The sequence below is a fragment of the Dendrobates tinctorius genome, unplaced genomic scaffold, assembly GCF_039654945.1.
Source record: "Dendrobates tinctorius isolate UK_male_01 unplaced genomic scaffold, ASM3965494v1 ptg000019l, whole genome shotgun sequence".
Lineage (NCBI taxonomy): Eukaryota > Metazoa > Chordata > Amphibia > Anura > Dendrobatidae > Dendrobates > Dendrobates tinctorius.
The window spans coordinates 69,938,404-69,964,210 of NW_027361687.1; the positions used below are offsets into that span (position 1 = coordinate 69,938,404).

The 25,807-nt window shown below is 44.5% G+C and overlaps 2 protein-coding genes across 3 annotated transcripts in view; both read left to right on the plus strand.

Annotated features, from left to right (window-relative positions):
• DCST1 (DC-STAMP domain containing 1) overlaps nucleotides 1-380 on the plus strand; it is a 40,763-nt gene extending 40,383 nt beyond the window's left edge. Inside the window, exon 16 of the mRNA XM_073567286.1 lies at nucleotides 138-380. Coding sequence (XP_073423387.1) covers nucleotides 138-380 — 243 coding nt within the window. The remainder of the gene's footprint in view (nucleotides 1-137) is intronic.
• Nucleotides 381-1,641: 1,261 nt separating this feature from the next.
• The window catches only part of PRPF3 (pre-mRNA processing factor 3), an 89,410-nt gene continuing 65,244 nt past the window's right edge, over nucleotides 1,642-25,807 (plus strand). The window contains exon 1 of one of the 2 annotated variants that reach the window (XM_073567220.1): nucleotides 1,642-1,799. The gene's annotated coding sequence lies outside the window, so the exon portion shown is untranslated. Of the gene's footprint in view, nucleotides 1,800-11,416; nucleotides 11,438-25,807 lie in introns of those variants that run through there. The other variant, XM_073567221.1, reaches the window with a different exon arrangement.

Sequence of the window (25,807 nt, forward strand, 5' to 3'; positions counted from 1 at the left end):
CATAAAGGGCAGTATTCATTTTGCGCCTTTTGTTTCTTTCCTTGGAGCCCTCTTTTTTTCCTCCACTCCTTGTATAATTATTCTTTATCCAACTTCAGTCTTGAGACCTCACACCATGTTTCCTTTTTTTTGGTCAGGTGAAGAGTATTTTGGGCACAATCCGTAAATGCTTCCCCGTGTCAAGATTTCTTTTTCCTCAGCGCTGCGTTGTCTGTGATGGCAGGAGAAATATAGACTTCCACGAGTGCCCAAATCCAGGATGTGGCACTCTATATTGTAATGAGTGCTGGTTGAACTTGGACGAATCCTGTTTGGCGTGTGTCACATATGACCAATACATATTAGACACCATCTTTGAAGACCTATACGACTTGACTTGATTTGGTCAGGTTTTTAATTTTTCTTCAGAATTATATTGGCTACCTGAATATTCTGTCTTCTACCAGTCTCTTTTATTGGGATACAAAGTAGTAGATCCCACAATGAGTACAAGAGGGACCTACTTGGGATATTGTGGATTTTACAGCATTGCTGACGATTTGGCGCTTGGCTGAACCGAGGAACAGAATATAAGGGATTTGTGTCAGCTCTGATGTGGAATCCAGTGCAGGTAGCTACCCTGAGAGTAGACTCCTCCGCAATATCTCTTGTGTAGAAGACTCCAAAACATGGCAGACAGAAACCATAGTTAGACAGGCTGAGGTCGAGGCACAAATAGATGGCCAGGATAGACGAGGTCAGGAAATAAGCCAAAATCAGAAACAAATAGTCCTTTTGGGAGAGGTATCCATGGGACTATAGAAGGCTCTGGCTACTGTGCATTGGTAAGCGGCAATGTAAAAGCACCATCGCTAGTCACACGATTCTTCAGATCAGTACGATTACAGTGATTCCCAAAGTTATATATTTTCTATAATTTATTTTAAAGGTTAAAAATAATTTGGGAACAAAAATCAAGATCAATAAATGGCTATTAGATTTGAGAAGAGGAAAGTCACAGTCTGGAAATGTGTGCGTGTGTCCAGACTCATCGCTGAAAGCAGAACCTTACATAAAGGGGGTCTGTCAGCCGGGACTGTTAGTAATAACTAAGGAAGCAGCATTGTAGGTGATGTCGCCTCTGTAACAATGGCACCTGTAGACCCCCGATACAGAATTCTGCCTGTATAATGTCCCAGAACATTAGCGGACCCCTGGATGCATGCTGTCAGTGCCAGTGTCAGAGGCTGCCGCAGCATTATGGGCTCCATGGGGGCAAGCGATGAGGCAGATGATGGCTGAATAATGCAGCCACCATCTGCCAGCAATGATGCATGCTCAGCTCCTGAGCCTGCAACAAAGAACAGGACCTGACATTGGACATGCTGCTTCAAACACATTAGAAAATTCCCCACAAAAGGTTTAAAAGACAATAAAGAGAAACAAGTAACAAAACCGTACAGAAAATGCTTCAGTAAATGATTACAAAGAGATTTTCAGGCGTCTTTGGTGATGTTTCAGAACATTATCTTCCAATATGCTTCAGCTTTTATTTTGGTGCATAAGGGAAAAAATAAATAATGAAAAATCAAACTGTAGAATGACATGTTCAGCCGCTGTCAATAAAGTTATTCAAAGACGCTCAGTGATACTGTCACTGCCCATGATGCTTTCCGCCGTCCACCACGTGATGCGTGTCATCGCCAGTGCGCCAGGCTGCATGCTCGCTCAGCTTCCGGTTCCGGTCTGACGTTTGGCCTCCGTTACTCCCGGGGCTGTAGTCATAGCGGAGGCGAGAGGAAGACACACACGGCGAGAGGGTGAGTTACTGAGAGATGTGGCCGCTAGGGGGTGATGTTAGTATTCGGCTGGTAGGCCGCAGGGCTGTGGACCTTGGTCAGCTCTGGTAAAGTTCTGATGCTGGTGGCCGGTGCACAGCTCTGCCTGCACGGGGTGCTGGAAAAGTTTGGGATATGGCTCTGTCCAGATGGAGGAGGACACTAGAGGCTCTGCACACGCCGTTTGTGACCTGGGACACGGGAGGCTCCGCGCACACCGTACGTGACCTGGGACACGGGAGGCTCCGCGCCCACCGTACGTGACCTGGGAGGCTCCGCGCCCACCGTACGTGACCTGGGAGGCTCCGCGCCCACCGTACGTGACCTGGGAGGCTCCGCGCCCACCGTACGTGACCTGGGAGGCTCCGCGCCCACCGTACGTGACCTGGGAGGCTCCGCGCCCACCGTACGTGACCTGGGAGGCTCCGCGCCCACCGTACGTGACCTGGGAGGCTCCGCGCCCACCGTACGTGACCTGGGAGGCTCCGCGCCCACCGTACGTGACCTGGGACACAGGAGGCTCCGCGCACACCGTACTTGACCTGGGTGACGGGATGATGTGGGATATTAGTGGTAGTTGTACGGTAGCTCTGGCTGATGGGACGATGTGAGATATTAGGAGTAGTAGTTCGGTGGCTCTGGGTGATGGGATGATGTGGGATATTAGAGGTAGTAGTCCGGCGGCTCTGGCTGACGGGATGATGTGGGATATCAGTGGTAGTAGTCCGGCGGCTCTGGCTGACGGGATGATGTGGGATATCAGTGGTAGTAGTCCGGCGGCTCTGGATGATGTGGGATATTAGTGGTAGTAGTCTGGTGGCTTTGACGGGATGATGTGGGATATTAGTGGTAGTAGTCTGGTGGCTTTGACGGGATGATGTGGGATATTAGAGGTAGTAATCCGGTGGCTCTGGCTGACGGGATGATGTGGGATATTAGGGGTAGTAGTCCGGCGGCTCTGGCTGACGGGATGATGTGGGATATCAGTGGTAGTAGTCCGGCGGCTCTGGATGACGGGATGATGTGGGATATTAGGGGTAGTAGTTCGGTGGCTCTGGATGATGTGGGATATTAGTGGTAGTAGTCTGGTGGCTTTGACGGGATGATGTGGGATATTAGTGGTAGTAGTCTGGTGGCTTTGACGGGATGATGTGGGATATTAGTGGTAGTAGTCTGGTGGCTTTGACGGGATGATGTGGGATATTAGTGGTAGTAATCCGGTAGCTCTGGCTGAATGGATGATGTGGGATATTAGGGGTAGTAGTCCGGTAGCTCTGGCTGACGGGATGATGTGGGATATTAGGGGTAGTAGTTCGGTGGCTCTGGCTGATGGGATGATGTGGGATATTAGAGGTAGTAATCCGGTGGCTCTGGCTGACGGGATGATGTGGGATATTAGGGGTAGTAGTCCGGCGGCTCTGGCTGACGGGATGATGTGGGATATCAGTGGTAGTAGTCCGGCGGCTCTGGCTGACGGGATGATGTGGGATATTAGGGGTAGTAGTTCGGTGGCTCTGGCTGACTGGATGATGTGGGATATTAGTGGTAGTAGTCTGGTGGCTTTGACGGGATGATGTGGGATATTAGTGGTAGTAGTCTGGTGGCTTTGACGGGATGATGTGGGATATTAGTGGTAGTAATCCGGTAGCTCTGGCTGAATGGATGATGTGGGATATTAGGGGTAGTAGTCCGGTAGCTCTGGCTGATGGGATGATGTGGGATATTAGGGGTAGTAGTGAGGTGGCTTTGACAGGATGATGTGGGATATTAGGGGTAGTAGTCCGGTAGCTCTGGCTGACGGGATAATGTGGGATATTAGGGGTAGTAGTGAGGTGGCTCTGGCTGACGGGATGATGTGGGATATTATGGGTAGTAGTCCGGTAGCTCTGGCTGACGGGATGATGTGGGATATTAGTGGTAGTAGTCTGGTGGCTTTGACGGGATGATGTGGGATATTAGTGGTAGTAATCCGGTAGCTCTGGCTGACGGGATGATGTGGGATATTAGGGGTAGTAGTGAGGTGGCTTTGACAGCATGATGTGGGATATTATGGCTAGTAGTCCGGTAGCTCTGGCTGACGGGATGATGTGGGATATTAGTGGTAGTAGTCCAGCGGCTGTGATAGCATGATGTGGGATATTACTGGTAGTAATCCGGTAGCTCTGGCTGACTGGATGATGTGGGATATTAGGGGTAGTAGTCCAGTGGCTCTGGCTGACGGGATGATGTGGGATAGTATAGTGAATGTGGCTATGCGGAGTGGGCGGGGCTATATACTCAGTTTTATATATAGACAGATATAATCACTATAATTTGTTATAACTAACCGTAGTTAGTTACTATGCCCGGGCAGCGCCGGGCTCTTCAGCTAGTCATTAATAAAAGGGTTTTCCAGTTTCAGAAAACTTCTACTATCAGTGTCTGTGATTGTCAGCATCATTGATGTCATGTCAACCACTGCAACCAATCATTGAGCTCTGCAGTTCTGGGAGGCTCAAGCATTACTGCTAAGCTCCGTTTTTAGCTGTCAGCGCTGCAGACACTGGACCTGGGGAGGGTGAGTAAAGAACAGCTTGTTTATTAAAAACAAACTTCAGCCGTTTTTCTAAGGCCGCTTTCACACTTCAGGCTTTCAGTATCCGGCATGGGGCGGCGAAAAACCGGACTACCGGATCCGGCCGCAAACGCAGACACCAGATCCTTCTTTCTGCCGGATATATTCCTGGCAGAGAAGGTTTCCGGGCATGCGCAGTGCGAAAAACCGGTCCGGCGTTGGAAAAAAACGCAATGCGGCAGCAATGATACAGCACGGGGAAAAAGCCGTATCTAGTCGTAACAGGCGCCGGATCCGGCAGTCCGGTTTTTCGCCGCACCATGCCGGATACCGAAAGCCTGAAGTGTGAAAGCGGCCTAAGGGCCGGAAAAGTCCTTTAAATGGAGCAGTGCGTCATGTTCATTTTTAGAAGTGGTTGTGCCTGGTATTGCACAAATGGGATGAGGCTGTGGTCAGCTGTATCACCATGCACAGCCACTACTAACGGGTCGGAATACTCCTGACCCTCCCAAATCCACAACTCGTCCCGTATCCTTAGAATAGCCCTCCATTTCCTGCAGTTCCTTAGTCAATGAATGCAGCTTCTGGCCGAGCCCCTCGCACCTCTGTTCTGCTGAGCACTGGATACTACAAAGGCCTGTTAACAGGATGGTGGCGGACCCCCAAAAATCAGCAGGCTATTCCCCCATTGTCTATTTAGCAAACAACTTGCAATTTTGGGGAAAACCCAGAAAGTACCCAAAAGTGACACCATTATAAAAACTGCACCCCTCAAGGTGATCAAAACCACATTCAAGAAGCTTATTAACCCTTCAGGTGCTTCACAAAAACTGAAGCAATGTGCAAGGAAAAAATTAACATTTAACTTATTTCACACAAAATTTACTTTAGACCCAAACTATTTTATTTTCACAAGAGTAACGAGAAAATAGACTACAAAACTTGTGCAATTTCTCCTGAGTATGCTGATACACCATATGTGGGGGAAATTCACTGTTTGGGTGCATGGCAGAGCCCGGAAGGGAAGGAGCGCCGTTTGCCTTTTTGAATGCAAAATTGTCTGCAATCGCGAGTGGATTCCATGTCGCGTTTGGAGAGCCCCTGATTTGCCTAACCAGGGGAAACCCCCCACAAGTTACCCCATTTTGGAAACTAGAAATCCTAAGGAGTTTATCTAAATTAAATTATGACCTTGTAGGGGGCATAGAGAGTAGAATTTCAATATTTGCAGATGACACTAAACTCTGCAGGGTAATCAATACAGAGGAGGACAATTTTATATTACAGGAGGATTTATGTAAACTAGAAGCTTGGGCTGATAAATGGCAAATGAGCTTTAATGGGGATAAATGTAAGGTCATGCACTTGGGTAGAACGAACAAGATGTATAATTATGTGCTTAATTGTAAAACACTGGGCAAAACAGTCACTGAAAAAGACCTGGGTGTATGGGTGGACGACAAACTCACATTTAGCAGCCAGTGTCAGGCAGCTGCTGCAAAGGCAAATAAAATAATGGGATGCGTTAAAAGAGGCATAGATGCTCATGAGGAGAACGTAGTTTTACCTTTATATAAGTCACTAGTGCGACCACACTTAGAATACTGTGTACAGTTCTGGTCTCCGGTGTATAAGAAAGACATAGCTGAACTGGAGCGGGTGCAGAGAAGAGCGACCAAGGTTATTAGGGAACTAGGGGGTCTGCAATACCAAGACAGGTTATTACACTTGGGGTTATTTAGTTTGGAGAATCGAAGGCTTAGGGGTGATCTTATTACAATGTATAAATATATGCGGGGACAATACCAAGACCTTTCTAATGATCTTTTTACCCTTAGACCTGTGACGGGGACAAGGGGGCATCCTCTACGTCTGGAGGAAAGAAGGTTTAAGCATACTCACAGATGCGGATTCTTTACTGTAAGGCTGGTTTCACATTAGCGCATTTTCAGCGCGCGCACGGCCGGGGGTAGCTCCGCCCCCGAGCCGGCTCTCTGCCCGGCGTGCCCGCCCCTTGCTTGTAGCGCCGCCTACTAGCGGACAGCGGCGCCTGCGATCGGCGCACCCTATCTTTAGCATAGGGTGCGCAGATCGTGCGCAGGCCGTGCGCTAGTTGCGCTTTGACCTGCGCTGCGCACTTTTGACGGTGCGCCGTGCGCGCCAAAATCCGAAAAGTTTGATTTTGGCGCGCACGGCGCACCGTCAAAAGTGCGCAGCACAGGTCAAAGCGCAACTAGCGCACGGCCTGCGCACGATCTGCGCACCCTATGCTAAAGATAGGGTGCGCCGATCGCAGGCGCCGCTGTCCGCTAGTAGGCGGCGCTACAAGCAAGGGGCGGGCACGCCGGGCAGAGAGCCGGCTCGGGGGCGGAGCTACCCCCGGCCGTGCGCGCGCTGAAAATGCGCTAATGTGAAACCGGCCTAAGAGCAGTGAGACTATGGAACTCTCTGCCATATGATGTTGTAATGAGTGATTCCTTACTAAAATTTAAGAAGGGACTGGATGCCTTTCTTGAAAAGTATAATATTACAGGGTATATACACGAGTTTCCTTAACCCCTTCCTGACATCCGACGTACTATCCCGTCCATGGGACCCGGGCCCCTATGCCCATGGACGGGATAGTACGTCTACCGCGATCAGCGGCGCCCACATGGTGAGCGCCGCTGATCGCGGCCGGGTGTCAGCTGATTATCACAGCTGACACCCGGCACTATGTGTCAGGGGCGGTCACGGACCGCCCCCGACACGTTAACCCCTTGCACACCGCGATCAAACATGATCTCGGTGTACCGGGAGTTAAAGGGAAGCATCGGCAGGGAGGGGACTCCCTCCGTGCTTCCCTGAGCCCCCCACGGCAGCGCAATGTGCAGCGCTGCTGCGGGGGGCTCCTTTCCTCCAGGCCCCCGAATCCAAGATGGCGACGGGGGCCTTCGGGGGCCTGGAGGAAGCTGGCTTCCTCAGTGCCTGCAAAGCGCAGGCAAGAGGAAGTCTTCTTCAATGCCTGTGACAGATTGCTGATCTGTCACAGTGATCTGTGACACCTGGGACTATGTAATAAAGTAAAAAAAAAATAAAAAAAAAGTGTAAAGATTTTAAAAAAATCGCCAAATAAATTAGTAAAGAAAAAAAAAAATATTCCCCAATAAATTCATTTTTTGAAAATAAAAAAAACCCAAAACAATAAAAGTACACATATTAGGTATCGCCGCGTCCATAACGACCTGCCCTATAAAACTGTTCCATTAGTTAACCCCTTTAGCGAACCCCTTAAAAAATAAAAATAAAAAACGAAGCAAAAAATGATTTATCATACCGCCAAACAAAAAGTGTAATAACGCGCGATAAAAAAGACGCATATAAATATCCATGGTACCGCTGAAAACGTCATCTTGTCCCGCAAAAAACGAGCCGCCACACAGCATCATCAGCGAAAAAATAAAAAAGTTATAGCTCGCAGAATAAAGCGATGCAAAAATAATTATTTTTTATATAAAATAGTTTTCATTGCATAAAACCGACAAAACATAAAAAAACGACCTAAATGAGGTATCGCTGTAACCGTACTGACCCGAAGAATAAAACCGCTTTATCAATTTTACCGCACGCGGAACGGTGTAAACGCACCCCCCAAAAGAAATTCATGAAACGCTGGTTTTTGTTCATTCTGCGTCCCAAAAATCGGAATAAAAAGCAATAAAAAAATGTCACGTGCCCGAAAATGGTACCAATAAAAACGTCAACTCGTCCCGCAAAAAATAAGACCTCATATGACTCGGTGGGTCAAAATACGGAAAAATTATAGCTCTCAATATGTGGTGATGCAAAAACTATTTTTACAATAAAAAGCGTCTTTTAGCGTGCGACAGCCGCCAAACATAAAAACTGCCATAAATAGTAAATCAAACCCCCCGTTATCACCCCCTTAGTTAGGGAAAAATAATAAAATTAAAAAAATGTATTTATTTCCATTTTTTCATTAGGGTTAGGGCTAGGGTTAGGGCTAGGGTTATGGCTGAGATTAGGGTTAGGGGTGTGTTGGGGTTCGGGTTGGAGTTAGAATTGTGGGTTTCCACTGTTTGGGCACATCAGGGGCTCTCCAAATGCAACATTGCGTCTGATCTCAATTCCAGCCAATTCAGAGTTGAAAAAGTCATATGGTGCTCCTTCCCTTCCAAGCTCTGCCATGCGCCCAAACAGTGTTTTACCCCCACATGTAGGGTATCAGCCTACTCAGGACAAATTGCAAAACAATTTTTGGCGTCCAATTTCTCCTGTTACCCTTAGGAAAATAAAAAATTGGGGGCAAAAATATCATTTTTGTGGAAAAAAATGATTTTTTTATTTTCACGTCCGAGCGTTATAAACTTCTGTGAAGCACTTGGGGGTTCAAAGTGCTCACCACACATCTAGATAAGTTCCTTAGGGGTTCTCGTTTCCAAAATGGGGTCATTTGTGGGTGTTTCCACTGTTTAGGTACATTAGGGGCTCTCCAAAGGCAACATGACACCCGCAGACCATTCCATCAAAGTCTGCATTCCAAAACGTCACTACTTCCCTTCCGAGCCCTGACGTGTGTCCATACAGTAGTTTTCTCCCACATATGGGGTGTCAGCGTACTCAGGACAAATTGGACAACAACTTTTGGGGTTCAATTTCTCCTGTTACCCTTGGGAAAATAAAAAAATTGCGGAATAATTGATCATGTTTGTGGAAAAAATACGATTTTTTTATTTTCATGCCCTGGCATTATAAACTTCTGTGAAGCCCTTGGGGGTTCAAAGTGCTCACCTCACATCTAGATAAGTTCCTTAGGGGGTCTAGTTTTCAAAATGGGGTCATTTGTGGGTGTTTCCACTGTTTAGGTACATGAGGGGCTCTCCAAAGGCAACATGACTCCCGCAGACCATTCCATCAATGTCTGCATTCCAAAACGTCACTACTTCCCTTCCGATCCCCGACGTGTGCCCATACAGTAGTTTTCTCCCACATATGGGGTATCAGCATACTCAGGACAAATTGGACAACAACTTTTGGGGTCCAATTTCTCCTGTTACCCTTGGGAAAATAAAAAAAATGGTGACTAAAAGATCATGTTTGTGGAAAAAATACGAATTTTTTATTTTCACGCCCGGGCGTTATAAACTTCTGTGAAGCACTGGGAGTTCAAAGTGCTCACCACACATCTAGATAAGTTCCTTGGGGGGGTCTAGTTTACAAAATGGTGTCATTTGTGGGGGGTTTCCACTGTTTAGGTACATCAGGGGTTTTCCAATCGCGACATGGTGTCCGATCTCAATTCCAGCCAAAAACGTCAAATGGCGCTGCTTCCCTTCCGAGCTCTGCCATGCGCCCAAATAGTGGTTTACCCCCACATGTGGGGTATCAGCATACTCAGGACAAATTGCACAATAACTTTTAGGGTCCTGTTACCCTTGGGAAAATAAAAATTGGGGTGAAAAGATCATTTTTGTGGAAAAAATATGATTTTTTAATTGTACCGCTGTACTTTATAAACTTCTGTAAAGCCCTTGTGGGTTCAAAGTTCTCACCACATATCTAGATAAGTTCCTTGGGGGGGTCTAGTTTCCAAAATGGGGTCACTTGTAGGGGGTTTCCACTGTTTAGGTACATCAGGGACTTTCCAAACGTGACATGGCTCCGATCTGAATTCCAGCCAATTTTGCATTGAAAAAGTCAAACGGCGCTCCTTCCATTCTGAGCTTTGCCATGTGCCGAAACAGTCGTTCCCCCCACAAATCAGGTATCAGCGTACTCAGGACAAATTGCACAATAACTTTTGCAGTCCAATTTCTCCTGTTACACTTGGTAAAATAAAAAAAATTTAACCTGAAGTATTTTTTTTGTGAAAAAAAGTTAGATGTTCATTTTTTTTTAAATATTCAAAAAAAATTCCTGTGACGCACCTAAAGGGTTAATAAACTTCTTGAATGTGGTTTTGAGCACTTTAAGGGGTGCAGTTTTTAGAATGGTGTCACTTTTGGGTATTTTCTATCATATAGACCCCTCAAAGTGGCTTCAAATGTGATGTGGTCCTAAAAATAAAATGGTGTTGTAAAAATGAGAAATCGCTGGTCAACTTTTAACCCTTATAACTTCCTAACAAAAAAAAATTTTGGTTCCAAAATTGTCCTGATGTAAAGTAAACATGTGGGAAATGTTAGTTATCAAGTTTTTTGTGTGCCTCTCTGTGATTTAAGGGCATAAAAATTCAAAGTTGGAAAATTGCGAAATTTTCAAAATTTTTGCCAAATTTCCATTTTTTTCACAAATAAACGCAAGTTATTTGAATGAAATTTTACCACTAACATGAAGTACAATATGTCATGAGAAAACAATGTCAGAATCACCAGGATCCATAGAAGCGTTCCAGAGTTATGACCTCATAAAGGGACAGTGGTCAGAATTGTAAAAATTGGCCCGATCATGAACGTGCAAAACACCCTTGGGGGTGAAGGGGTTAATATTGCGTTGCTCCAGGGAGCTAGTCTGATTGCCGTATGTGGAGTCGGGAAGGAATTTTTTTCCCCAATGTGAAGCTTACTGTTTGCCACATGGTTTTTTTTTTCCTTCCTCTGGATCAACATGTTAGGGCAAGTTAGGATAGGATATGGGTTGAACTACATGGACATAAAGTCTCCCTTCAACCTTAATAACTATGTTACTATGTTACTATGTAAATGTGTGGTGAGCACCTGGTACCCCCAGGTGCTTCACAGAGAATTATAACATTGAGTTGTGAAAATAAAAAATTAAAATATTTCCACAAATTGATCTTTTAGCCCCATTTTTTTATCATTTTCTTAAGAGTAACGAGAGAAAATGGACCCCAAAATCTGTGTAATTTCTCCTGAGTACGCTGATACCCCATGTGTGGGGAAAATCACTGTGGGCGCACTACAGGGCTCGGAAGGGAAGAAGTGATGTTTTGGAATACAGACTTTGATGGAATGGTATCATGTCATTTTTAGAGAGCCCCTGATGTGCCTAAACAGTGGAAACCCCCACAAGTGACCCCATTTTGGAACTGATCTACTGTTTACTGGTATGTTAATTTCATAATTTAGTAGTTTACGTCAAGTTGGCGTACGTGAGTGTGTAGCATGCGTCAGGTTGGCGTACATGAGTTGTATAGGGTTTGTCAGGTTGGTATACGTGAGTTGTGTAGCATGCGTCAGGTTGGCATACGTGAGTTGTGTAGGGTGTGTCTGGTTGGCATACGTGAGTTGTGTAGGGTGCGTCTGGTTGGCATACGTGAGTTGTGTAGCGTGCGTCAGGTTGGCATACGTGAGTTGTGTAGAGTGCGTCAGGTTGGCATACGCGAGTTGTGTAAGGTGCATCAGGTTGCCATACGCGAGTTGTGTAGGGTGCGTCAGGTTGGCATACGTGAGTTTTGTAGGGTGCATCAGGTTGGCATACGTGAGTTTTGTAGGGTGCGTCAGGTTGGCATACCCGAGTTGTGTAGTGTAAGTTGTGTAGTGCGCATCAGAAATGAATTTGGTAGTCCATGGATGTGTGATACAGTCTGAAGCATTCTTTTATACCAGGTTTCTTGGGGCAGGTGTCGCATTTTCAGGGACTCAAAGAGAATTGGAGGAATCCAATGGCTGGATATTCTTAAAGACAAAAATGTCCAGGAAGGATGGGAAATCTTGAAAAATAAAATTCTCAAAGCACAATTGTTAACAATTCTGAAAAGAGGGAAGAATAGGAAGCATTTAAGGAAACCAGGATGGATGAACACAGAACTTAAGCGCATGCTAAAAACGAAGAAAGAAATGTTTATAACATGGAAAGAGGGAGGCATATCTAAAGAAGAATATAATGCTGTCTGCAGAACCTGCAGGGCACAAATCAGATTACTAAAGCTGACGATGAATTGAGGCTTGCAAGAGACGTCAAAAGCATTAATAAAGGATTTTGGGGATATGTCAAAAGTAAAAGAAAAGTGAAAGATGCTATAGCATTTTTACAGGATGAAAATGATGAAATGGTAAGACAGGATGTTGAGAAGGCCGAACTTTTAAATTCCTATTTTGCATCTGTTTTCTCTCAGAAAGGAAATGTAACATCAACTGTACTTCACTGTCCTATTAAGGGAATAGAAGAATCCTGGATAACTATAAACAGAAAAATAGTGAGGAAACACTTAGCTAACCTAAATGAATTCAAGTCTCCAGGTCCCGATGAATTACACCCCAGAGTACTGAAGGAGATAGCAGAAGAAATTTTTGAACCCCTCTCCGTAATCTTTGAAAATTCTTGGAGAACAGGAGAAGTCCCAGGAGACTGGAGAAGAGCAAATGTTCCTATCTTCAAAAAGGGGAAGAAGGTGGACCCAGGCAACTATAGGCCGGTGAGTCTGACTTCTATACCAGGAAAGATCTTTGAACAAATTATTAAACAACATGTATGTCAGTACCTGGATAAGAGTGAAGTGATTAAACAGAGTCAGCATGGGTTTGTAACTAATAAGTCATGTCAGACTAACTTAATTTCCTTCTATGACGGAATCACTGATTGGGTGGATCAAGGAAATGCTGTAGATATAGTATATCTTGACTTCAGCAAAGCATTTGACAAAGTGTATCACACAATCCTTATTGAAAAAATGACTAGGTATGGAATGGACAAGGCAACTGTTAGGTGGATTCATAACTGGCTTAGTGATCGGACCCAAAGAGTGGTCGTAAATGGCTGCACATCCAGTTGGAAGAATGTCTCAAGTGGGGTACCACAGGGCTCTGTCCTGGGCCCTGTATTGTTCAACATCTTTATCAAGGATTTAGATGAAGGAATTGAGGGTAAACTGATTAAATTTGCTGATGACACAAAGCTAGGAGGGATAGCTAATACTAGAGAAGAGAGAGAGAGAGGATTCAAAAAGATATAAATAAACTGGAGCAGTGGGCAGCAACTTAGGCCTGTTTCTCACATTTCCTTTTTTGACCATCAGTCAAAATCGCCGTTTTTGCAAAAAAAACGGATCCGTCAATTTTTTTGCATCTGCCGAGATGCCTGGACGGACCATGTAACGTTTTTTTCTACTGCAGGATCCGCATTTTTATAGAGCGCATGCCTGGAGGAATGAAGTCAGGAGGAAATTTAACCCTGAAAACATTTCTTGCGGACAGAGAAAAAAAAATTCTCTCTCTCTCGACCCCCTCTCTCTCGACCCCCCTCTCTCTCGACCCCCCTCTCTCTCGACCCCCCCTCTCTCTCGACCCCCCCTCTCTCTCGACCCCCCCTCTCTCTCGACCCCCCTCTCTCTCGACCCCCCTCTCTCTCGACCCCCCTCTCTCTCGACCCCCCCTCTCTCTCGACCCCCCTCTCTCTCGACCCCCCCTCTCTCTCGACCCCCCCTCTCTCTCCGACCCCCCTCTCTCTCCGACCCCCCTCTCTCTCCGACCCCCCTCTCTCTCTGCCCGGGCAGCGGTTTCTTTAAAATTCTTCATTCGGCGGATCTGTCAAAAAAACGGATCCGATACGGATCCGCTGTCCGCCTTTTTGGCGGATTTTAACTGACACAAAAAACTGAGGTGTGAAACAGGCCTAGCAGAATGGTTTTTAACAGGTGTGGTGTAGTGACCACTGTGTCCGCTAGGGGGCGCTGTGTGGGTCTCCCAGGACGAACGGATAGCCTTGTCCAGAGTGGTAACAGGGGCAGGGTGCTAAAGGATCGTTATTTATCTCAAGGTGGGTGGCCTTGGGATGGAGACTTGCTTATGTGCTGATCAGCAGAGCTGATCTTTGGTTCCAATGTGTCAGGGAGAAGTCTCCAGGTAGCTGGTGAGATGGGCGGAACCAGTTACCTACAAACCCACCCAGGGGGTGTGTTTAAGAGCGGTATTGTAAAGTGTGTGAGTGGTTGAAAAACCTGTGATGAGGTCATAGCCATGTAACCCGGTGGGCATGGCTACGGATCATATAAGGTGGCCAGGGTAGGTCACATGGAGTGAATGCTGGGACCTGGTTGGTCTGTTTTGGAAGGTCCCGTCTGAGAGAGATGGGGCTGTCTTCCTGACAGCAAGTGAATGCTGTGTTTAATGGCTGCATGTGCCTGATAGTTCCCTGGAGGGAATGGACGTCTGCAGCATGGAGAAGCAGCCATGAGGTAAACTCAGAGAGGGGATACAACTGTGAAGCTGAGTGAGTCTGTGTGCTGGACATGGCACAACCTGTATGACCACAGGGATAACAGAATGAAGCTCTGTCATGGACGCTGTGCTGTTAATATGAACTTTGTTGCTGGTCATGGTTTATGATGCCTAAATAAACCGCTTGGACTGTGATTGTTTTATGGAAAACCTGTGCTGGATGTGATTTATTGGCTGCCAAGCGAGTATCCCCATACCCGAATGACAGCGCTACCTTATAATGGAAAAAATGCGAAGTACTACATCTGGGCAATAAAAATGAAAAGGCATATACAGAATGGGAGGAATAGGGCTAAGCAACAGCACATGTGGAAAAGACAAAAAAGGCAAATGCAATTCTAGGATGTATTAACAGAAGCATACAGTCTAGATCACGTGAAGTCATTATTGCCCTCTACTCATCTTTGGTCAGACCTCATCTGGAATACTGTGTCCAATTTTGGGCACCACATTTTAAAAAAGACATCAACAAATTGGAGCAAGTTCAGAAAAGAGCGACCAGAATGGTGACCGGTCTGCAAACCCTGTCTTATGAGGAAAGGTTGCAGAATTTGGGAATGTTTAGCTTGCAGAAGAGAAGGCTGAGAGGAGACTTAAGAGCTGTCTACAAATATCTCAAGGGCTGTCACATTGTAGAAGGATCATCTTTATTCTCATTTGCACAAGGAAACATTAGAAGCAATGGGATGAAACTGAATGGGAGGAGACACAGACTAGATGTTAGAAAAAACTTTTTGACAGAGTGATCAATTAGTGGAACAGGCTGCCACGAGAAGTGGTGAGTTCTCCTTCAATGGAAGTCTTCAAACAGAGGCTGGACAGACATCTGTCTGGGATGATTTAGCGAATCCTGCTTTGAGCAGGGGGTTGGACCAGATGGCCCAGGAGGTCCCTTCCAACTCTACGATTCTATGATTGATAAATGGTGTCCTTGTGGATCCCCCTTCAGTAACGCACTCAGCATCTCTTTTACACCACCTTCCTTTTATTGCGGTTTGAGGGACCTCACCGGGGACATTGTGAGCTGTACGATATGAGCACCTTCAGTTCCTGAAGTACTGGGGCCCGCTCCTTACTGATTTCCGAAGATTAGGACCTTGATCACTATCTGCTGGAATTGAAGGTATGACGTAAGGCTCTGTCCTGCACATCGTGATAGCACAAAAGCATTGTACGTTGCCATCTGTGCAACGTGCACGGCCAGCTTCTTGTACCACACCTTGGCCTTTCTCATGGCACTGTATGGCTGGAGAACTTGATCAGAGAGATCATCTCCCCCCCATGTTCTTCTTGTACCCCAGTACACAGTCTGGTTTCCAGGCCTGTGTAGAGATACCTACGAACAGTGCTGGGGGTGCTGCCATCTCCATGCATGGTGATCAAGAAAAGAACATCCCTCTTGTACTTGACCACTAGCATGTTGTCGCTACATTGGGCTCTACACTCATCCTTCCTGAGCAGCTGCCCAATTAGTGTTTCAGGAGGCCTCTCTGATTTTTGCCCACAGTACCGCAGGCTGCGGTACCTCGCACAGAGAGGGACTTGAACAGTAGGAAGCTGGTATAAAAGTTCTCTACATAGAGGAATTTGAGTCTCCCATTGAAATGTATTAGGGACTCATCCATGTAGATGTTCATTTGAGGAATGTACACCTCAGCCAAAGTTGGGGTCATCTCAGGGAGGACACTGTGCATTATCACTGTAAAGCTAGAATTTGTGGATGGCCTCAAAGTGTGTCCAGGTCATGGTCATATGGAACACTGGAGTGTTGTTTAAAGCATAAAGACTTCAGTGTTGCTGAATGTGAGGGGGGCGAGGGAGAATCCATTTTGGATTATAGGACATATCCATCCACTCCTGGAATGTGCCCCCACCCTTGCGTCCCCACGGGCCATAAATGTCAATGCAATGTTTTTGCTTTAATTTAAAGAGCTAGGAAGAAACTCTTTGACAACAAGTCACAGCAGGCTCTTAGGTAGTGAATCTGGAAAATGACCTATAATAACAGAATTCAATATCTCTGAGACTAGCCGAGCACATAATCTGAATCAGCATTCCTTTCCCCACGTGCCCATATTATTTACCCACCTCCATGGTGGACTCCATTTAATTCATTGGTATTACATTTTTTGTGGAATAATATGATGTGACCATTGATTCTATGGACCAATATTCTGTCTTCATTATACCTGTACTCTAAGTTATAGGGGAACCTTTATGGGTTATATTATTAACCTTATGGGTGTATTGTCATTGAGTGACTTTTTAATGTTTTTAATCATGTCTTGGTTTGTTTGACATTTAATAAAAGTTTGATATTTTTTGTGACTTATTGTGGTGATCCCAGTCTTTGGTCAGTAGCTTTTTCTTTTTTGAGTGTGTGGGCAGGTGTCTTTTATACAGGTAAAGAGTTCAAACTGGTGCAATTGATACAGGTAATGAGTGCAGGGTAGGAGGGCTTCTTAAAGAAAAACTAACAGGTCTGTGAGAGCCAGAATTCTTGCTGGTTGGTCGGTGATCAAATACTTATTTCATGCAATGAAATGCAAAATAATTATAGAAAAATCACATTGTATAATTTTTATGGATTTTATTTTTAGATTTTGTCTCTCACAGTTGAAGTGTAACCTGTGACAAAAATTACAGGTGGAAAAACTTGTAAAAGCGGAAGTATATCAAATACTTATTTTCCCCACTGTATGTACAAAGTACAAATAGATGTCAATTAATATCAAGCATAACTACATTTAAGAAAAAGTCTGCAAATAGTATACAGGGGTGTGATTAAATCATGACCATAGGTAACAAATATAACTGTACCTTATCCCTAAATTGACTCTTGTAATTAAATAATGTAAGTCAGTGCACCTTGATAAATGAGTGGATTTAAATATACACAAATAATGGGGTATTCTCAGTAATCAACCATATTAATTAGTACAAGGCACGGGCATTAACCCCTTTACCCCCAAGGGTGGTTTGCACGTTCATGGCCAGGCCAATTTTTACAATTCTGACCACTGTCCCTTTATGAGGTAATAACTCTGAAACGCTTCCATTGATCCCGGTGATTCTGAGATTGTTTTCTCGTGACATATTGTACTTCATGTTAGTGGTAAAATTTCATTCATATAACTTGCATTTATTTGTGAAAAAAAACCAGAAATTTGGCGAAAATTTTGAAAATTTCACAATTTTCCAACTTTGAATTTTTATGCCCTTAAATCACAGAGATATGTCACACCAAATAGTTAATAAGTAACATTTCCCACATGTTTACTTTACATCAGCACAATTTTGTAACTAAAATTTTTTTTTTGTTAGGAAGTTATAAGGGTTAAAAGTTGACCATTTCTCATTTTTGCAACACCATTTTATTTTTAGGGACCACATCACATTTGAAGTAACTTTGAGGGGTCTATATGATGGAAAATACCCAAAAGTGACACCATTCTAAAAACTGCACCCCTCAAGGTGCTTCACAGGAATTTTTAGAATGTTTAAAAAAAAAAATGAACATTTAACTTCAGGTCCAATTTTTCTTTATTTTACCAAGGGTAACAGGAGAAATTGGACTGCAAAAGTTATTGTGCAATTTGTCCTGAGTACGCTGATACCTGATATGTGGGGGGGAACCACTGATTCTGCGCATGGCAGAGCCCAGAAGGGAAGGAGCGCCGTTTGACTTTTTCAATGCAAAATTGGCAGGAATTCAGATCGGACGCCGTGTCACGTTTGGAGAGCCCCTGATACGCCTAAACAGTGGAAACCCCCCACAAGTGACCCCATTTTGGATACTAGACCCCCCAAGGAACATATCTAGATATGTGGTGAGAACTTTGAACCCACAAGGGCTTCACAGAAGTTTATAACGTACAGCCGTACAATTGAAAAATCATATTTTTTCCACAAAAATGATCTTTTCACCCCCAATTTTTATTTTCCCAAGGGTAACAGGACCCTAAAAGTTATTGTGCAATTTGTCCTGTATGTGGGGGTAAACCACTATTTGGGCACATGGCAGAGCTCGGAAGGGAAGCAGCGCCATTTGACTTTTATGGCTGGAATTGAGATCGGACGCCATGTCGTGTTTGGAAAGCCCCTGATGTGCCAAAACAGTGGAAACCCCACACAAATGGCACCATTTTGGAAAGTAGATCCCCCAAGTAACTTATGTAGATGTGTGGTGAGCACTTTGAACCCCCAAGGGCTTCACAGAAGTTTATAAGGCCCGGGCGTGAAAATATAAAAATCATATTTTTTCCACAAACATGATCTTTTAGTCCCCAATTTTTTTTATTTTCCAAAGGGTAACAGGAGAAATTGGACCCCAAAAGTTGTTGTCCAATTTGTCCTGAGTACGCTGATACCCCATATGTGGGAGAAAACTACTGTATGGGCACATGTCGGGGCTCGGAAGGGAAGTAGTGACGTTTTGGAATGCAGATTTTGATGGAATGGTCTGCGGGTGTCATGTCGCGTTTGGAGAGCCTCTGTTGTGCCTAAACTGATTAAACTCCCCACAAGTGACCCCATTTTGAAAACTAGAACCCCCACGGAACTTATCTAGACGTGTGGTGAGCACTTTGAACCCCCGGGCGTGAAAATAAAAAAAATCATATTTTTTTTTCCCCACAAAAATTATATTTTTGCTTCCAATTTTTTATTTTCCTAAGGGTAACAGGAGAAATTGGACCCCAAAAATTGTTTTGCAATTTGTCCTGAGTATACTGATGCCCCATATGTGGGGGTAAAACACTGTTTGGGCGCATGGCAGAGCTTGGAAGGGAAGGAGCACCATTTGACTTTTTCAACGCAGAATTGGCTGTAATTGAGATCAGACGCCATGTTGCATTTGGAGAGCACCTGATGTGCCTAAACAGTGGAAACCCCCCAATTCTAACTCCAACCCTGACCCCAACACACCCCTAGCCCTAATGGGAAAATGGAAATAAATACATTTTTTTTTTTAATTTTATTTTTCCCTAACTAAGGGGGTGATAAAGGGGGTTTTGATTTACTATATATGGCGGGTTTTTACATTTGGCAGCTGTCATACGCTAAAAGACGCTTTTTATTGTAAAAATAGTTTTTGCATCACCACATTTTCAGAGCTATAATTTTTCCGTGTTTTGACCCACCGAGTCATGTGAGGTCTTATTTTTTGCGGGACGAGTTGACGTTTTTATTGGTACCATTTTCGGGCACGTGACATTTTTTGATCGCTTTTTATTCCGATTTTTGTGACGCAGAATGAACAAAAACCAGCATTGCATGAATTTCTTTTGGGGGGAGCGTTTACACCGTTCCGCGTGCGGTAAAATTGATCAAGCAGTTTTATTCTTCGGGTCAGTACGGTTACTGCGATACCTCATTTATGTCTTTTTTTTAATGGTTTAGCGGTTTTATGCAATGAAAACAATTTTCTATAAAAAATAATTATTTTTGCATCACTTTATTCTGCGAGCTATAACTTTTTTATTTTTTCGCTGATGATGCTGTGTGGCGGCTCGTTTTTTGTGGGACAAGATGACGTTTTCAGCGGTACCATGGTTATTTATATCCGTCTTTTTGATTGCGCGTTACTGCACTGTTTGTTCGGCGGTATGATAAAGCATTATTTTTTGCTTTGTTTTTTATTTTTATTTTTTAAAGGGTTCACTAAAGGGGTTAACTAATGGGACAGTTTTATAGGGCGGGTCGTTACGGACGCGGCGATACTAAATATGTGTACTTTTATTGTTTTTTTTTTTATTTCCAAAAAATGAATTTATTAGGGAATATTTTTTTTGTTTTTTAATTTAGAGATTTTTTTTTTTATATAAATTATTTTTACACTTTTTTTTAACTTTATTACCTTGTCCCAGGGGCGACATAACTGTCATCTGACAGATCGCTGATCTGCCACATCACAGATCGCTGTGACAGATCAGCAATCTCACACAGGCATTGAAGCAGACATCCTCATGCCTGCGCTGTGCAGGCAGTGAGGAAGCCAGCTCCCTGCAGGCCCCTGAAGGTCCCCGTCGCCATATTGGATCCGGGGACCTACAGGGAAGGAGACCCCCGCAGCAGCGCTGCACATTGCGCTGCTGTGGGGGTCTCTGGGAAGCGCGGAGGGACCGCCCCTGACACATAGTGCCGGGTGTCAGCTGTGATAATCAGCTAACACCCGGCCGCCATCAGTGGCGCTCGCCCTGTGAGCGCCGCTGATCGCGCTAAACGTACTATACCGTCCATGGGCATAGGGGCCCGGGTCCCATGGACGGTATGGTACGTCTCATGTCAGAAAGGGGTTAATACATTTAGATTAATTAGGTTGGTGAAATAAACTGTGCATAAGTATAGCTAATGAGGTAGATGTACACCATGTTCCAAATAATTATGCAAATGATATTTTTCTCTGATTTTCCTAAGTGGTCGGTGCAAATGACAGTCAGTCTAATGAAAGTCATCACCCGTTAGAGTATACATCAAATTTTATTGAAGAAACCTCCCAATGATAACAGTATAATCTCCAAAATGAATAAAAACTCAAAATGCACTGTTCAAATTATTAGGCACAGTAGAATTTCTAAACATTTTGATATGTTTTAAACTTAAAGAACTGAAAATGCTCATTTGTGGAATTTGCCGCATTAGGAGGTCACATTCACTGAACAAAAAAAGCTATTTAACTCCAAAAAATCCTAACAGGCCAAGTTACAAGTTAACATAGGAACCCTTCTTTGATATCACCTTCACAATTCTTGCATCCATTGAACTTATGAGTTTTTGGAGAGTTTCTGCTTGTATTGCTTTGCATGAAGTCAGAATAGCCTCCCATAGCTGCTGTTTTGATGTCAACTGCCTCCCACCCTCTTAGATCTTTTGCTTGATGATACTCCAAAGGTTCTCTATAGGGTTGAGGTCAGGGGAAGATGGTGGCCACACCATGAGTTTATCTCCTTTTATGCCCATAGCAGCCGATGACTCAGAAGTATTCTTTGCAGCATGAGATGTTGCATTGTCATGCATGAAGATGATATTGCTCCGGAGGCATGTTTCTGCTTTTTATACCATGGTAGAAAGTTGTCAGTCAGAAACTCTATATACAGTGCCTTGCAAAAGTATTCGGCCCCCTGGAAGTTTTCAACCTTTTCCCACATATTATGCTTCAAACATTTAGATACCAAATGTAAATTTTTGGTGAATCAACAAATGGGACACAATTGTGAAGTTGAACGAAATTTATTGGTTATTTTAAGTTTTTGTGGAAATTCAAGAACTGAAAAGTGGGGTGTGCAATATTATTCGGCCCCTTTAACTTAATACTTTGTTGCGCCACCTTTTGCTGAGATTACAACTGCAAGTCGCTTGGGGTATGTCTCTATCAGTTTTGTACATCGAGAGACTGAAATTCTTGCCCATTCTTCCTTGGCAAACAGCTCGAGCTCAGTGAGGTTTGATGGAGATCGTTTGTGAACAGCAGTTTTCAACTCTTCCTACAGATTCTCGATTGGATTCAGGCCTGGACTTTGACTTGGCCATTCTCACACCTGGATACGTTTATTTGTGAACCACTCCATTGTAGATTTTGCTTTATGTTTGGGATCATTGTCTTGTTGGAAGACAAATCTCCATCCCAGTCTCAGGTCTTGTGCAGACTCCAACAGGTTTTCTTCAAGAATGGTCCTGTATTTGGCTCCATCCAACTTCCCATCAATTTTATCCATCTACCCTGTCCCTGCTGCAGAAAAGCAGGCCAGGCCCAAACCATGATGCTGCCACCACCATGTTTGACAGTGAGGATGGTGTGTTCAGGGTGATGAGCTGTGTTGCCTTTACGCCAAAGATATCGTTTGGCATTGTTGCCAAAAAGTTAGATTTTGGTTTCATCTGACCAGAGCACCTTCTTCCACATGTTTGGTGTATCTCCCAGGTCGCTTGTTGCAAACAATAAAGGACACTTTTTTATGGATATCTTTGAGAAATGGCTTTCTTCTTGCCACTCTTCCATAAAGGCCAGATTTGTGCAGTGTACGACTGATTGTTGTCCTATGGACAGACTGTCCCACCTCAGCTGTAGATCTCTGCAGTTCATCCAGAGTGATCATGGGCCTCTTGCCTGCATCTCTGATCAGTCTTCTCCTTGTTTGAGATGAAAGTTTAGAGGGACGCCGGGTCTTGGTAGATTTGCAGTGGTATGATACTCCTTCCATTTCAATATGATCGCTTGCACAGGGCTCCTTGGGATGTTTAAAGTTCTGGAAATCATTTTGTGTCCAAATCCGGCTTTAAACTTCTCCACAACAGTATCACAGACCTGCCTGTTGTGTTCCTTGGTCTTCATGATGCTCTCTGTGCTTCAAACAAAACCCTGAGACTATCACAGAGCAGGGTCATTTATACGGAGACTTGATTACACACAGTTGGATTATATTTATCATCATTAGTCATTTAGGACAACATTGGATCATTCAGAGATCCACAATGAACTTCTGGAGTGAGTTTGCTGCACTGAAAGTAAAGGTGCCGAATAATATTGCACGCCCCACTTTTCAGTTTTTGCATTTCCAGAAAAATTTAAAATAACCAATAAATTTCGTTCAACTTCACAATTATGTTCCACTTGTTGTTGATTCTTCACCAAAAAACTACATTTGGTATCTTTATGTTTGAAGCATGATATGTGGGAAAAGGTTGAAAAGTTCCAGGGGGCTGAATACTTTCGCAAGGCACTACTTTGCAGAGGTCATTTTCACTCACACCTTCAGGAACCTTAAAAGGCCCTACCAGCTGTTTCCCCATGATTCGGGCCCAAAACATGACTCCTCCACCTCCTTGCTGACGTTGCAGCCTTGTTGGGACATGGTGGCCATTCATCAACCATCCACTACTACATTCATCTGGACCATCCAGTGTTGCTTGACAGTCATCAGTAAAAAAGACAGTTTGAAAATTAGTCTTCATGTATGACTGGGCCCACTACAACAGTTTCTGCTTGTGAGCACTGTTTATGGGTGGCCGAATAGTAGGTTTATGCAACACAGCAAGCCTTTGAAGGATCCTACACCTTGAGGTTCGAGGGACTCCAGAGGCACCAGCAGCTTCAAATATCTGTTTGCTTTTTAGCAGCTGCTCTCTTAATCTGATGACCTTGCCTGGCAGAAACCTTCCTCATTCTGCCTTTATCAGCATGAACACGTCTGTGCTCAGAATCAGCCACAAATCTCTTAACAGTACGATGGTCACGATTAAGTTTTCGGGAAATATCTAATGTTTTCATCCCTTGACCAAGGCATTGCACTACTTGATGCTTTTCCACAGCAGAGAGCTCCTTTTTCTTTCCCATGTTACTTGAAAACTGTGGCCTGCTTAATAGTGTGGAACATGCTGTTTTCCTTTTATTGGGCTCACATGGCAAACTAATTATCACAGGTATCTGAGGTTTATTTCAGTGATCCAAAGAACCCTGAGACATAATACCATCAATGGGTTTCATTAAAAAAAAAACTATGACATTTATGAACAGTTTGCTGTTATGAATGGGTCACCGAAGAGGATAGCAGGCTCAGGCTAAGCCACCGAAAACCAGAGAGGTTGGTGACTAAGCGGATTGCAGACCCCTGATCCTGTCCACACAACTAGCAGTAGCCACGGAGCGTACCTACGATGATCCTAGACGCCTCGGCACAGCCGGAGAGCTAACTAAGCCTAAAGCAAGAAAGGGGAAATCTAAACTGCCCCAGAGCAGACCCCAAAGGAATAGATAGCCCCCAAACATATATTGTCTGTGAGACAAGATGAATACACAAACGCAGGCAGAAAAATAGACTGAGTAAACGATTGTGCCCACACTGACTAGACAGGAAAGGAAAGGCACTGTCTGCAATCACGCAAAAAACCCTGCAAAAAGTCCAACACGTCTGATGCACAAAAACACTGACTTCGCCCCCCGCTATATCAGCACTCTGGTATATTCTGAAAGCAAAGCAAAAAGAGACCAATACAACAGGGGACAAAACAAACTGGCACAAGCAGTAACATATGGTCGGTGATTCAGCACAGCCCCAGCCGGAGCTGGCTGACCCGCAAAAAGCAGAGATGGACAAAACCAGATCAAATGCAAGCAGAATAGCAAATGGACCACTTAGCTGAACCATGCAGGGAAAGAGCAGGAGACATCAGACCTCAGAAGCCACAGGAAGAAAATCACCAGCAGGGACAGAGGGAGTCAGCTGTCTTAAATTCCAATCGGAAACCCCAGATTTCCAATAGTCTTCCTCATTATCAGGTGGCAAGCCTCTGTCAATCAGATCAGCTCCACTACCTTCAGTAACCACCAGAGGGAGCCCAGAAAGAGAACTCGCAACCCATCTGTCAATCTGACGAGCTCCACTACCTTCAGTAATCACCAGAGGGAAGCCAGAGAGAGAATTCACAACAGTTTGCATAATAATTTGGAACATGGTGTATACAGAATCAAGGCAATAAAGTGCATAAAGCTATTAGTATGTAAGAAACAAGTAGATGTGTATACATGCTGGAGGGTGTTGGAAAACATTCTGAGAATCACCTGTGTATGGTGGTAGTGTCTGACACATGGATATGGTGGTCCGTATAGGCCTAATAAGGCATGGCTTTATCAGTTATACACAATCACCTGCGTATGGTGGTGATGTCTGACACATGGATGTGGTGGTCCGTATTGGCTTAATAAGGCATGGCATTATCAGTGATACACAATCACCTGCGTATGGCGGCGGTGTCTGACACATGGGTATGGCGGTCCGTATAGGCCTAATGGCGCATGTCATAATCAGCGATACACAATCACCTGCGTATGGCGGTGGTGTCTGGCACATGGATGTGGTGGTCCATATTGGCCTAATGGGGCAAGACATTATCAGTGATACACAATCACCTGTGTATGGCAATGGTGTCTGACACATGGATCTGGTGGTCTGTATAGGCCTAATGGGGTATGGCATTATCAGTGATACACAATCACCTGCTTATGGAGGTGGTGTCTGACACATTGATGTGGTGGTCTGTATAGGCCTAATGGGGCATGTCATTATCAGTGATACACAATCACCTGCGTATGGCGGTGATGTCTGACACAGTATGGATGTGGTGGTCGGTCTAGGCCTAATGGGGCATGTCATTATCAGTGATACACAATCACCTGCGTATGACGGTGGTGTCTGACACATGGATGTGGTGGTCTGTATTGGCCTAATGGGGCATGACATTATGAGTGATACACAATCACC